This window comes from Leuresthes tenuis, unplaced genomic scaffold, assembly GCF_036924035.1.
Source record: "Leuresthes tenuis unplaced genomic scaffold, fLeuTen1.0.hap1 SCAF_21, whole genome shotgun sequence".
Classification (NCBI taxonomy): domain Eukaryota; kingdom Metazoa; phylum Chordata; class Actinopteri; order Atheriniformes; family Atherinopsidae; genus Leuresthes; species Leuresthes tenuis.
The window spans coordinates 8,935,931-8,950,064 of NW_027325375.1; the positions used below are offsets into that span (position 1 = coordinate 8,935,931).

At 39.7% G+C, this 14,134-nt stretch overlaps 1 protein-coding gene across 1 annotated transcript in view; it reads left to right on the plus strand.

The window, feature by feature from the left end:
• Positions 1–1,511: 1,511 nt before the first annotated feature.
• Positions 1,512–14,134, plus strand: part of tlcd3a (TLC domain containing 3A) — a 32,553-nt gene continuing 19,930 nt past the window's right edge. Inside the window, exons 1-2 of the mRNA XM_072374296.1 lie at positions 1,512–1,841; positions 9,682–9,768. Of these exons, the coding sequence (XP_072230397.1) occupies positions 1,720–1,841; positions 9,682–9,768 (209 nt within the window). The 5' untranslated portion in view covers positions 1,512–1,719. The remainder of the gene's footprint in view (positions 1,842–9,681; positions 9,769–14,134) is intronic.

Sequence of the window (14,134 nt, forward strand, 5' to 3'; positions counted from 1 at the left end):
CATAAACTTTGCTTTAAAGACACCTTTCAAACACAGTTACAAAGTTTTCACAAAGGAAACTAAATTCTTCAGCCTACTCCATGATTTAAAACTGTTAAGAAATGAAATGTCAGGTAGTCTACAAGCAGCTATCAGCTATCAGACACTACCCTGCATAATCAGCAAAGTTAGGTCAACTACTGACTTCAAAGGGAGTGTTTACCTGACAAGTGATAGCTGCATCTGAGACCGATAGCTTCATGTCAGCATGGCCAGTGATAGATTGCACATTGGCTGTTCTGGTTCACTCCCCATTACCGGAAAGCAACACATAATCATATTTTCATGAAGCCTGAAGTTATCATTAGTTACTTATCAGAAAAAGCATGTTAAGCAGCTTAAAGAGTCAGAAATTTGTCCAAATGTAGATATATATTGAATGTAGATATATATAAAATATTGCAAATGATTCTAAACGATCATGTAGCTGTGTCAGTTTACAGCTTCTTATTGACACACAAGCCATTATGTTCCTTTTAGTAGAGGTTAAAAAGTTCCTGCTCCTACCCCACAGCTCTTTGTCAGTCATTAACAAAGGTTATAGAGCGAGCAACTAATAAAAAAGCGATCCAAGTTGAATTTGAGTGAAATAGGGGGCAGAACAACTTGTTCGTTCATCCACGTCCCCTTCTCAGCGGCTTTGTTACTCGAGGCCCTGTGAGAAGCACAATGCACAGAGCGGAAGTTTGTGATGACATAACAGTTACACTGCCCCCAAGTGGCCAAAAAGGGAAAATCATTTTGGCTGATTTTTTGCACTCAATGATGACGCAACTTTTATTCGAGTGTCTCTCCTATGACGAATACTTTGCCAGATTAAAAATATTGTAGACATTTTACTTTGAATGTGGTCATTCATTGAAGACAGAATACATGGGGATTTTAGAAATTTATACCATAATAACATTTAACATATTTTGATAACCAAAGTGGACTACTTTGAATGAATCATGATCACTCAAAATGAACAAATGGCCAACATTTTTAATGCCACATTTTAGAAAATGAATCACATGAATCACATCTCATTAATCAAATCAAATTGTCCTTGCAAAAGGATGCTGGCATAAGCGTGTAGGAATTGACTTTATTGTTTAATTGAGATTTCTTCAACATATTTTGAGGAAAGTAATAAAACACATAATCCAGTAATGCCTGAAATTGTAACTGTTATCTAATTACACATTTTTCAAATTTAATGTGGCTTCTTTAAAGTAGCTGCATTTTGAAAAATGGTCACTATTTGCTGATTACGTGCATGCTTTTTACTGTCCAACCTAAAGTATTTACTGCTTAGAAAAACCATTAAATGTCAGGTTGTTCATTTACGTGTAAAAGAGACACAAAAAACGTTTACCTTCAAAATAAAAGGCAAAAGGAGTAACTATGGTTACGTTGTTTCCTACTTAACAGCAAACGCTCAGGTCACGACTCTTATTGTATTAGTCTTAACAGGAAGCTCTGTTTGTTTCATAACTAAGAAAGTCGACGGTGGTGCTGCTGCTGAGCCTCAGCAGAGTGTGTGTGTGTGTGCGTGCGTTGATGGTGGACCGTTCCCGGTGAAAAACACCGAAGTCCTGCCTCATGAAAATGCCTAAGCGCTGCGTGTAACTGACCGAAATTCTCGGAGGGGAGAGAACTCGGTCTCCAGGCAGGTTTAGAGGAAAAAAAGCCACCAGGATGTTGCAAGTTTTAGCTTGTGGCGCCGTAGTTTTCCCCGGTCTTTTCCTCGCCTTTCGGAGAATTCTACCGTGTGTGTTTAAACACTGGAGCGATGCCGACGTGGTGCTGGTCAGCGAGAGGTAAAATAGTTAAACTGAGTCCTTTCAGAGACATAACTGACAAACGTTAGCTAATGTTAGCACGCTCGGTGCTTTTTAGCTAGTAACATTTTGACTGATGTAGTTAGCTTGTTAATGTGTTGTAGTTTACGTTACGGTAACTATGTCATGTCCAGTTAGGAGTATGTTTCATTTATGTAACCGACATTGTACTATTTTACATGCCGTTGATGCTTTACTGGTATTTTGTTAAAGATGGACATTACGCAAATATCACCGCACATCAAAACTATGGGTCCCTGTAGGGAAAAACCAAAGCATACTGTAAGAGCACAGTGAGGGTTGATAGATAAGATGGACCAAGTGCATTTTGTGTTTGCCTGCATGTGAAATTGGTTTGCCTTCTAAAACATAATGGAGCTGTAAACACTGTTTCAGTAAGTAGTCAGGGACTCTAAACTGGTCCACATAGGAAGTGACATTTCCTGTTGGTGTTGAACAAACCCTAGCATGATATGTGTGGTTTGTGAATGAACAGAATCAACCATCAACCCCAGTACGTCGTCACCTTCTACAGCTTGCTCCTTTTGAGTCCCGATGAAGTAGCAGTTAATATAGTGTGTGCTGGTATCTGTGTGACTTTCTCACATGTGCACAGCTCCGTTCAGTGCTCATTTGTACACTGTCACTCTAGCTAATCCTCTTCTGAGCTCTAGTCAGAGCCCACTGCTGAGTTAGCTATGAACTGGAATACACTGAACCCTACTTCAGAACAACGCTTCTGTTGGTTTGCAAATGTTCAGCTAACACAGTGTTGTTCTCAGAAGTGTCCATGCCTAAGGGGATGTCACGCTGTTCGTTCTTCTCGAACACTAACTCGGCCTCTAACATCTCAGGCCCTGAGATTGGATCATGCTAGTGTCTTTGTTCACAAATATAACCACAGCTACAACGACATTTTTATAGTCCCTGTGTAATTATGGATATTTAATCAGTCTAATTGTATTTAGTAGATGTTGATAATCAGTTCAAGCTAACTTGGAAAATAATCGGCTAATTATTAATTTGGGTAAATACCAGGTTTACCGTAATAAAGTAGGTCACTGTGGTGTTCTTTTAACTGCTTTGTACCATCTCTGTTTTTATACCAAAAGTAGAATGTTGAAACTGATTTTATTCTTATTTTGGTGCACCCTCCAAAATAAGCTGATTAAATCCTTTCCCATCTCAAGAAGCAGTGTGTTAACCCTCAGTGCTCTGACCCTGTGGTGTATTCCAACATCCACTATTTCCTCTCATGGGGCAAGTCTGTTACTATAATAAAATGAAGGCAAGGCAAGGTAAGGCATGATATGATATTGAACAATCTGTGGTGGACCACAGTTCTTCAAAAAAATGCAACTTTCTGAAATTAATTAAGGATATCGGTGAGATATTGCAGTTTGCACATGTATTCCAACAATATTGTTGAGAGATGATTATGGTATTTCAGATTGTAGCAGAGACCAGGATATGGGTACAACTCCTTAAAAGAGCCTTTAGTTCCCAACATCAAATGTGATAGTTTTCTTAGTCCTCTCTGAGATTTAGCTCAGTGGTAGGATGAATGCTATGAATCTATGATGCCACATGTTCAATTCCTAGCAACTCCATAACTTCTCATACTTTTCGGGGGTCGCTTTAGCCCATGAGGTAGGGTTGTCGTCCCCAAACTGAGTGTGGTTGGTTTGATCCTTAACTTGTTGAAGTACACTTTGGAGAGGCACTGAACCCCACAGTGCCCCCGAAAGTGTTTCTCTCCTTGCAAATGCTTTAGATAAAACAGCTGCTAAATTAATGTAATGCAGTGATTGTAATGGAATAGTAATTACCTGTGTATTGTGACCTGTTTCTGAATTCCTGCCCCTGAAGAGCACACAACAGTATTCACTACTCCTGACCTGAGCTGTCAGTCAGTCACTTTCAGTCGGTACGCTCTCATAAGAGAGATTTTTAGTCATTTTCAACTCTTTTGCAGGTAAAATAAGAAACTCATATTTGTGGGGGGAGGTTGTCTTTTTCAGTTTATTTTTTTTTATTAAACATAGTCGGGTAAGTTCATGTTATGTGTCATGAAAAACTTTTTTTTCTGTCAGCTACAGTTACTTTTGTTTGATGAGTAAACACTAACTGTTTGCGCTTGTGTTGGTGTTATAGAGAAAATGATATCCCATTTCAAGCTGTACCACAGCCTGAAGCACATTACTGTTAGGTAACTAGCTAATATGACCTCTAAACCCGGTCCTACTACCTCCATAGCGACCGTCAATGTGGGTATTTCTATTAGCATACATGTACAATCACTACTACTATTCAAGTTGTGACGCTACTATTAACTGATTCCAGCGACTCTGAGCCTCATTGAGAGAATTTTCTTAACACCTACCCAGAACAGTTGCCCTTGACAATGAGTGGTTGTGACCATTGTTAATAATGTGTCAAATTATCCAAGTCACAGATTTGTTTTATCAGCTCCAACCCAAATCTGCGCTATGAAAATCTATGTTTTCTTTATAATACGTTAAGAATAGCAGATGGGGCTCCTTATTGTGTTAAAATGACTACTGTCTTGGTCTGTGCTTATTCATAATAGCATAGAGCGAGCAAAAAGGACAAACTCAACAGTGCTGACAACTGAATGGCCACAAATGCTTCAAAATATTTGCTGATATGTTTATACATTGTCTTACTCGGTGTGGAAATCTGTGCTAGAAATCCAGAGAAAATGTCTTGGACATTTGTGCTCTCGCATGCCACCGCTCCAGAACTTCTCTAGAACACTTTATGACTAAATAAACTGTTTTGAGCTATATGAAAGGGGGATCATTTGGAAATACAAATTTGGAAGTCTTTGTCGTTATCACAGGGCACGAGTAATACCTGAAAAAAATCCAGACATGAAAAGATAATTCCACCTAATCAAAAACCAAATAAAAAAACAACAATATCATCCTATAAATGAATGAAGAAGTAGCAACCGATGCTGTTAAAGAAGGTGTTGAAGTTCTGAGCTCAAACTCTAACAAATGAGCAGCATAAATGATTTATTTTAGTTGGTGTAACGCTCAGTAGCCTCTCCGTGTGAGCCATTTGAAGACCTTAAAGCAAAGTGTGTCATACTCTGCAGCCTCCTCAAACCACACAGGTTAGGAGGAGTTGAAGGCTGAACATGGTTCTCCAAACACTCTCCGTTGGTGCCTCCCCAGCTAACACGTTAGCCTTTCGCTGCCTCATAAATATGTGCAAAGCAAAGATATTTAATAGAAAAAAAGAAAGAAAAAAAAGGGAGCACTGTATTTTATATACCACTAGCCCTGCAACCCATTATTTGTGGGAATTACTAGTTATCTGAGTTGAGCGCAAACTTCAAACTTGAGACACTTGTGATTGAAGTGAAACGTGACGCATAAACTGTGCCAAATCAGACGCAGTGAGACCTGCTACTGGAAGGAATGAAATGATCAGACTTCAGAAGAAACTGGCATCACAATATAAATCTAGTACTTGCAACCATGTTGTAAAAGAAGGGTTCAAGTGAATATCTGACTCTGAGAAACAATGCATTTCTGTATATAAAACACTGATATATGTAACACGTTTATATTTATTTCATGTTAACGGCATTTCGGATAAATGTTTCGGTAACAAACATTCAGTTTAGTCTACCAAACTGCTTCTTTATGTTAAGAGAAGGGATCCATAGAAAGCAGGCCTTCATTTGGCCTCCGTGTTTAAAAAAACAAAAAGAAACATTTCTTTTCGTTTTTTTCTCACAGAATACCACTTCGCTCTGTGACATTTTTCCTTTCAAATAGATAGAGGTTTGGCATTTCCTTCAAATGGTCTGTTCACAGTCAAGTCATGTATGTAGCAGTTGAGATGAAAACACTATGAAAGCCTTTTGGTAAAGTTGATTCAAGCAGTGCTTCTTTTTGTGCTGGTCCTCCGGTTTTCTGATTGTATAAGATTATTAGTCCGGAGCTGTTTATTAAAAACATTTTTAGTATTTGAAATTATATTACAGAGCATTTTTGTCTTGGTGTCAGTTATGAGTTTGAAATTTTAGTATCATGATAATCATACACCTGGTTGTTAACAAGAGTCAAATGCAGTTATTGGTTAGTAGTTTTATTCAGCTTATATTAGCCTTTGTCAAAAACTATATGGTATAAGTGAACAGTGGTGTGATATGTGCATATGAAACCTTTGGGGGGGGGGTAGCAATTCTCCAAATCCTTTTGTTAATTCAGTCCTGGATTATTGAGCCATAGTTCAGTTTCTAACTTGTTTACTGCTGGTGTAATAAAAAAAATATTCGGATCTATTGCGAGCCCACTCTCTTCGTTATTCTTGACATTATATCACGTTGACACAGGAAAAGGAGATCATAATTCCAGACCTTTTACATGTCGCGGTTTCAGCTGCGGCTTCAAAATCATTAAATCCCTAATTAGCAAGCAAACCAGTTTGTGCTGATGGATATGTGCTTTGGTCAGATGGTGAGCCTATCTGGATCCCCCGAGCAGTCAGAAAATGGTCTGTCCAGGTGGCTAATTTCTGTGTGTGATTCACTATCGGAATCTAAAACAAATTTTTGAAATTATTTGTTTTGAAGAGCTGCAGAGAGCTTGTTAGTGTTGTCATCCTGATATGCGTTGCTCACCCGTTGTTTTGTCTTTGTTTTAGTTCATCTCTACAACTGAGGTTGGAGAATTCAAAGCTAGCGTGAGCCACAAAGCCATCAGTGGGTTGGTATTCAGTTTCACTCGAAAAGCTGGAACCAGTTGGTATTTGAATAAAAGATCACAATGATCTCAATAACTTTGAGTTAATTGTTTAAGTGATAAACTGTCACCACTGCTGTATCACTACCGATCTGTTTAAATAAGAAATCATCCTGGGATTTTGCTGCATCCATTGATGCACTTGCGCGGCTGTTATGGGAAGAGAAAGACTTCCTTCTTGCCATGAAATGCACTTTACCCCGTTTGCTTTTTTTTGCCTCTGCTGTCACTTTCTTTCGCTCTGCTGCAGTGCCCATGGCCCCGCAGATTACGCAGCCCATTTACTTGAGGAGCAAGAAAAAAAGCACCACTCCTGACTGTCAGACACTGTGTGACGGAGCAAGTAGGAAGACTTGGTCGTAGTGTAAGGAAAAGCGAGGTTATTCACAGGCCTGACGCAGCAGGAAAGAGAATACAGTGTTGCTGAAACAAGGCAGCCAGACATTCTTCCCTTTTTTCCACTTCTCGCTCTCCTCACCCCATCAAGCTCAGCATTTCATCAGCTGGGAGAGTGGGGGGTTATTGGTGGACACAATGCGTAGGCTGTGTAAAATCTGGGTCTTGTGACAGTGTGCAACCACACAGCCTGAGAAGGCGGCAAGGCATGGAGTTAGAAAGTGTGTGTGTTTGGAGTTTGTGCAGGAAAAAAAAAGCTTCACACAGCATTTCCCAGCTCAGGGTTGAGATTCTGTAATTGCCGGTCTCATTGCCTCCGTTACCTCGCCGATGCCAGTGTCAGTGCCACACACCACATAGAGATTGGTGTGAGGCGACATCAAGTCCAAACAGGAAAGCACTTGAACACTTTTCTTTAGTTTCTCCTGCCATTTGCAGTGCATCATTAAAGAAAAAAGAAAGAAGCAACACAGGTCTCTCCGGGACCTGCATTCAAATGTTTCTCACTCGACTGAAAACTGGGACTCCCAGTTGTGCTGGTGGCTTTGTTTCTACATGTGTGACTTCCTGGATCTACATGTGAACAGGCAGCACATGATGCAGAGATTACGCGGTGAAAATTGCTGAGTTGACTTTACAATAGCACACGACGTTCCTACTTGTGTTGTAACAAATAACACACACACACTCATTCAAATATTTGTGTGTTATGATTACTTTTTGACTGAATCTAGACTGTTGTACCCCAGAATTCTCCAATGCTCTTCTTGTCAGTGAAAGTCTTAGTACAGGACTTTAAAAGGTTGAAGTGTTTTTTTGTTTGAATATACTTTAGTTCTGTCGGTCAAAGGGATTGATACAATTTTAATCATATACGTGTCAAGAATTATGAAATGGAAGATGTGATTTCTTTGTAACCCACGCAAGTCTCTCATCTATTATAAGTGAGGGATGATAACTGTCCCAGTTGGAGTTTCTCAGGGTGACTTGTATTTTTCCTCCTTCATTGTCTTGTAGGTGGTAATGAGTAGGTGGTGAAGTAAACCGGACCCATAGGGGAAAGTCATTCCTTAACAAATTGTTGTGTTTAAGGAACGATTGTCTATTACGGCTACAGTGAGTGCAGGGGGAATAAATTACATGTTTTCTGATTTCAAAGCAGCTTACCGTCAGTGTTGCCAAGTTGGAGTGCAGCCAGAAAGAGTGCTTGTCTAAGCCAAAGCAGTCATTCATAGTTTGAACAAATTGGTGATATAACCCAGCATCCTGCTTAAATTGAACAAAAAAATAACCCTGTGATTGCAAACCAAACATTGATCAAGTGTTTTTTTTTCCTCTGTGTAATTGCAGAACATAATATTGCTCTTTCATCACTCAAAAACTTGTCGTAGGTTCACGTGTTGCGGGTTCACTCGATAGGTGCGAGGCGTATGAATGTTACAGTATGTATGTGTTGTGCCTCCAGACTGTGACACTTCAGACAGAGATGTACCAACTTCTCCTATGTCACAGTGTCTGTTTTTAGATGAGGGAAGTTGAGGCCAAGCACTGCTAATCCTGTGATGGTACACTGAACTTGAAAGTTTGACTGCTTAAGTAGCTCACCTGAAAGAACACTTATTTAGACCTACGTTACGTTTGTCCAGCTCAAACAGCTGTAAATCATATGGATGGTTTAATGGATTTAAACAGAATTTCCAAAGTTTTGGCCAATAGCGGGTTTAACAAATATATTTCCTTTAAAAGATATGATATATTAGTAGCTAACCTCTTATCTAAAACTATACTGATTCATAAAGTCATGGAAGTTTCAGCGGTCCAGTCATGATCATGTGCAAAACGGTCCATATGATGTGTTACTTTAAATTAGAATGTCATTTTTTCTTAGTCTTAATACATTTAAGCCGCCTATAACTGAGCTAGAACCACCTTTCGCTTTTTTCCCCAATGCTGCTGACATGTAAACGTACCGCAGTGAGGTCTGCCGTCTCGATATTGGTATGTTGTAAAAAACGCCTCAGTCTACAGACAGGACTCGGGACTTCCCTGAAGGACATCACACCTTCAAGGGTTTTTTCTTTCTCTGGTAGGATTCACTCTGCAGAAAGGAACGCTAAAGGGTCGAGTCAAGACCGCATTATAACTCCTCGTCGTATACTGGCTCATTAATCTGTGAGTTATTAAAAGAACTGCTGAACGAAGTTGCAGTAATTAACTATCATCCACAGTTCCTGGCCAGTTATGACCACATTAAAATGGTGGTACTTCCTCCAATAATTATTAGAGCTATGAAAAAGTTGGTCAAAAGGCATCTGTTAGGTACCTCCTTCGCCTCGTGATAGAATAAAGCTTTGACCTCTTCGGGCTCGGAACATGGGGGAGGGGGCGTCCTGTTCTGTCTGGCACAAAAAACGTGGTCCTGTGGGTTGCTGGGTGGTACTTGAATGGATCGGTTTTATAGTGTGCCATGTGTGGTGTTAATTTTCTGATCATAAATCTGAAATAGTGGACCAACTCAGAGCCACTCCTCTAGCATGGCAAAAAATATATTATAAATACCCTAATTATGGTGTGTAATTTATGATACAAGTGAAAAGATAATGTTTTATTTCTCTTAATCTCTCCATTTGTCTCTTTTCCAGATTGGTGTCCTCCATCCATGCGATCATGGCAACCACAGCAGGTGTTATTGTGGTGTCAGCATGCCGGGGCAACATCATTAATGACAGGTCAGATTTCATGTTTTTGATGCTGTTAATAGTGAATGAAATGGCAGTTACCCGTGGTAACGCACACCTCTGAATCCACTGCTTTCAGACATGACGGCACGACTTTCTGTGCAGCACCTAAGCCCTCAGTTTAATCCCACAGTGGGATTGTTGCCGGATCTCTTGTTTAGTGGACTCAGTTGGCATTATGTGTTTACAACTTGAATATACAGTGGAGTGCATCAACCAAATAATTTAATTTAGAAACATACACATTTGTTCTACACTTGACTTGACTATTGTAAAGCATTAACAAGGGCAAAAAGCTTTAGCCTGCTCTAAATATCCTGGAATGAAAAAAATGTTTACATTGCACTGCTATTAAATACCGCTTTCTATTGCATTTTCATAAACAAGGTAAAGTGTAGCATGTCATGCCTGCAAGACTCATGGTTTCAGATAAGACCAGCTCTATGTTATTACTGCAGTGTACATATCCTTTTCTTAGGCTGCAGTTCACCAAATACCCTTATTCAACTAGCCACTTTAATCTGGCTCTTGCCTGCAGATCAGCCACCTGGCAGTGAGCATGTGTTAGCATAGCATTAGCCTCCTTGTGCAGTTTAAGAAAGTGTAACGTTAGGCTAATGCTAGCCTTTTAATCCTACTGAGTCAGCAGCTGGACCCGGGCAGTCCCAGTTTCGGGCTGCTAATCTCAGTCACCCCTCCCTTTCATCCACAGAGTTTAATTCCTCCTCAACGCTGCTCAGCTCTGCTGTCCTGTGACGTGCATACGGCCTGGAGCTTATCAAACACATGCTCCATAGTCAGACCCATGAACACTCTAGCGCTGCATCACAATCTGTCACTTCATTTGGCCTTCTTTGCCTCATTTGCAGCAACATTTTTCAAAGGTTCTGCAAAGGCAAATCCTCCCACAATCTGACATGGTATTTTTTTCTGCTTTGAACACACAATGTGCTGGTGCTTTCCTGTCTTATCAGTAACCATGTGACATTCTATATTACTGCTGCTTTTGAAATAGTGCAAACTATTTTACAAAACAAGTAAAGCATAATCCAATAGCAGTACACTATAAAAGCAGCACACAGTAGAGTATGATTAGGTGTAATTCACTTAGCTATCGAGTCAAATGAACAGGTATTCAATGGTATTATGTAGCTCACGTCACATTGAATACATCCTTAGAAAATGACTGAACCACAAGATGATGATAATGTCTTTATGTTGGTTTAAAAGAAGAAAAAAATCCACACATATGTTTCATCAAACGGAGCAAGTATGTACACTACAGCATAGATTTATGCAGCTTGCGTTACACACCGAGCTCTTTGCTCTGCCTTTCTACCCATTCTCTGATTTGAAGAGCTAAAGAGCCCAGTGAGAGGTCAGAGGTCATTAGCTCAGCTCTGCCCGGCAGCTTTACTCCATTCTGTCCACATAATTAACCATCACTGTAATCGGTGCTCATTAGAGCTCTGCAGCCACCCAAGCTGTTTACTATACTGTACTTACATAAGCCTGCCTGAAAACCTTTGCATGATTTGCATGTGAGAGAGCCAACACATACATACACATACGCATTTCCTTCTCTTCAAACAAAAGGTCATTTATTTTACTATCTGCTGTAGCATCTTGTACCACACTGCTGTGATGGTGCCTTCTCTGCACTGAAAATGAAATGAAATGGCCTACTTGCCTTATGTAAGATAGATGGCCGACTGCGGTTGGAAGATTCAAGTTGAAATAAAAGTGCTTTGACTGTTTTGACTGATTTTTAAGACGCCACCTCAGAAGTTCTGGTCCTTATTGTTCTCATGCAGAGAGAATAGTTGAATCATTACTGGAAAACGGCACACTGTTTCTTTTGTTTTTTAACATTAAATACTTTACACAGCCAACAACAACAAAAAAAATAAATTAAGAACAATCTAGAACAAGAAATACTCTCTCTACAAGTTTTTACTGTTGTAACCAAAATTATGCAAAATGATGCTAATACTTGACTCAGCCAAAACCTGATGTCGCCTCAGAAGAGTTTAATAAGAGGGAGATTGCTTTCATAACATTTAATCCATTGTATATTTATTTATTTTTCCCCGCTTTTAAAGCTGGGAGGTGCCCACTTCAGCCCTGAGACTGTCTGCCCTCAACATACATCAATCTCCTGAGAGAGATTACTACAATTGAGTGGTAGCTTCTGTAGAGTCATCACCCCAGTGTTAAGCTGTGCAGACAACCTTTGCTGTCTATGAGCTTGTTATTAGCAAGCTTTTAGTCTGGAGTTTGAAAATCCAAGACAAAAACCTCTTTGCAGTTCAGTTGAGCAGCTGCTGCTCCCGGAGGATTACCCACGATATACAGCATAGTCATAAATGTTACCCAGCCTCCTCAGAACTGTTTTCAATTTATACATAACACACGGCAACAGTGAGGTTGCAAAAGGTGTGCACATTTAGTAGCAATCGGAACAGAAAAAGAGTGCGCTGTCTGATATGTAAATGCAAAGAAACGGTTTAGCAAAGTGCTGACACTGACCACATAAAGGGACACTTGGTCATGCTGAACGGCAGGTGGAAGTTTGGTCCCGTGTAAAGCAGCAGTGATGGAAGTTAGAGGTGTTTAAAAGCAGATGGGGGTGAGACTGTGCCATAAGTAAACCTGCCACACAGTCAGAAGGAAGATGTTCTGCTGAAAAAAATACAATGTGGATATCATAATAAATTGAAAATAAAATTAAACTGGATGCTGCTAATTCCTGCTTTGGTGTTTTTTGCATTCCACTGTTAAGCAAGCTGAATAAATCAGTGGCAAAATTAGCATTAACATTATTATTATTTGTTATTTGTTTATCGTTATTTTTGCGTTAGCTAATGAATTAATTATCGCTGACAATTATTGGTCTCCTATTAACGCAGTTTTTATTGTTTATTATTTTTATTGTAAACATCTGTTGCTTATCGGCTTTTATTTTGAAAACGTCCATCGTGAGCGAGCCCAGTATGTTGCTTACTGCTGCGGCGCTCACAGGAAACGGTCAGAAAAGAAAAGAATGGCGGATGAAGCGGGCTAGATAAACATGGAGAAGGTTACGGAGCTTTTACATGGCCATTTTCACTTCAAAGTTTTTCCAGACGGCAGAGTCGACAGAGCCAAAGTCATTTGTAAGCACTGCAACGTTGAATAGTCTTATCACCGGAGTAATTCGATGATATGACTGTACAGTTCCAATAAAAGTGCGTTATATGCTACTTTTAAATTCATTATTGGATTTTGCATATAACAATGCAATTAATCGTGATTAAAAACAGGAAATCATGCGATTAACGCGATTAATATTTACCCAGCCAGAGGCAAAATAGATAATTGGCAAAAACTCACCGACTCAATCTAGTGGAAATGATACCTTTTTGAGCATCTTAATTTCCACACCAACAATGTTGTGCATGAATGTGTCAAAATCAGCTTTTTCTTAGTTTCTTTTAGGCATGTTGCTGTTGTTTTGAAGTTGCAGTTTTAAGTTTTTGAAGTTGCTCAGGTTACCTTGTCCTATGTTAGTGTGCAGATAGTGGGTCAAGAGCTGCAGACTAAATAGTAAGGTTGCATACTTTGGATTCATTGTGAGGGACAGGGCCCGCTTTTACTACCAGATTTATTACTCCACTGGCACAAGAGCCGTTTTTAAAAAGATAATCATCTAAATGATGCATAGTCAATATAAACTGATTGAGCTATACAATTTATTATGACGCGCCATTAATGTTTTATCTAACTCAACAGAAGCAGCATTTCTGTGATAGGGATGGTATTATGAGAGTGACCTCTGAGGAAAAAGTTTTAAGCTAAAAAAAGACTGTCAGGGCTCATATGCACGCTGTTAAACTTGACCAATAAAAGCAGGCTGTGTGCCAAAAATAACCATTTATTTTTTTAATCACAGGTTGATTTCGTATGAGTAATAAAATAGATAAATGAAGAATCTCTTCAGATGTCTGCGGTGCCCATGTTCCAGTTCTTCATACCACAATGTACCATATCGGAGGAGCTTTAAAAAGAAAAAAAAAGGGAGAAATGAACATGAAGTGGTTCCTTTTAGGGCTGTGAACTTCAACATTTCAAACAGTGATGTGACTCAGTTTTAATCTGTGAAGTGATCTTTGAGCAAGTAAGCCCCACCTTCCACTGTGACACCTCCTCATATCACAGATAGACATGTCAAAATCGCCTTCCCCTTGCCCTGAAGTGACACCGAAAGCGCCATGGGCCCTGGCACGCACTTGCTCGCCCACTTTTGGTCTGAACAGCAGCTAATGATGTTGGAAGCGTTGGAAGAGGAAGCTGCCTGAGGAAAGTTGCAGTAACAATC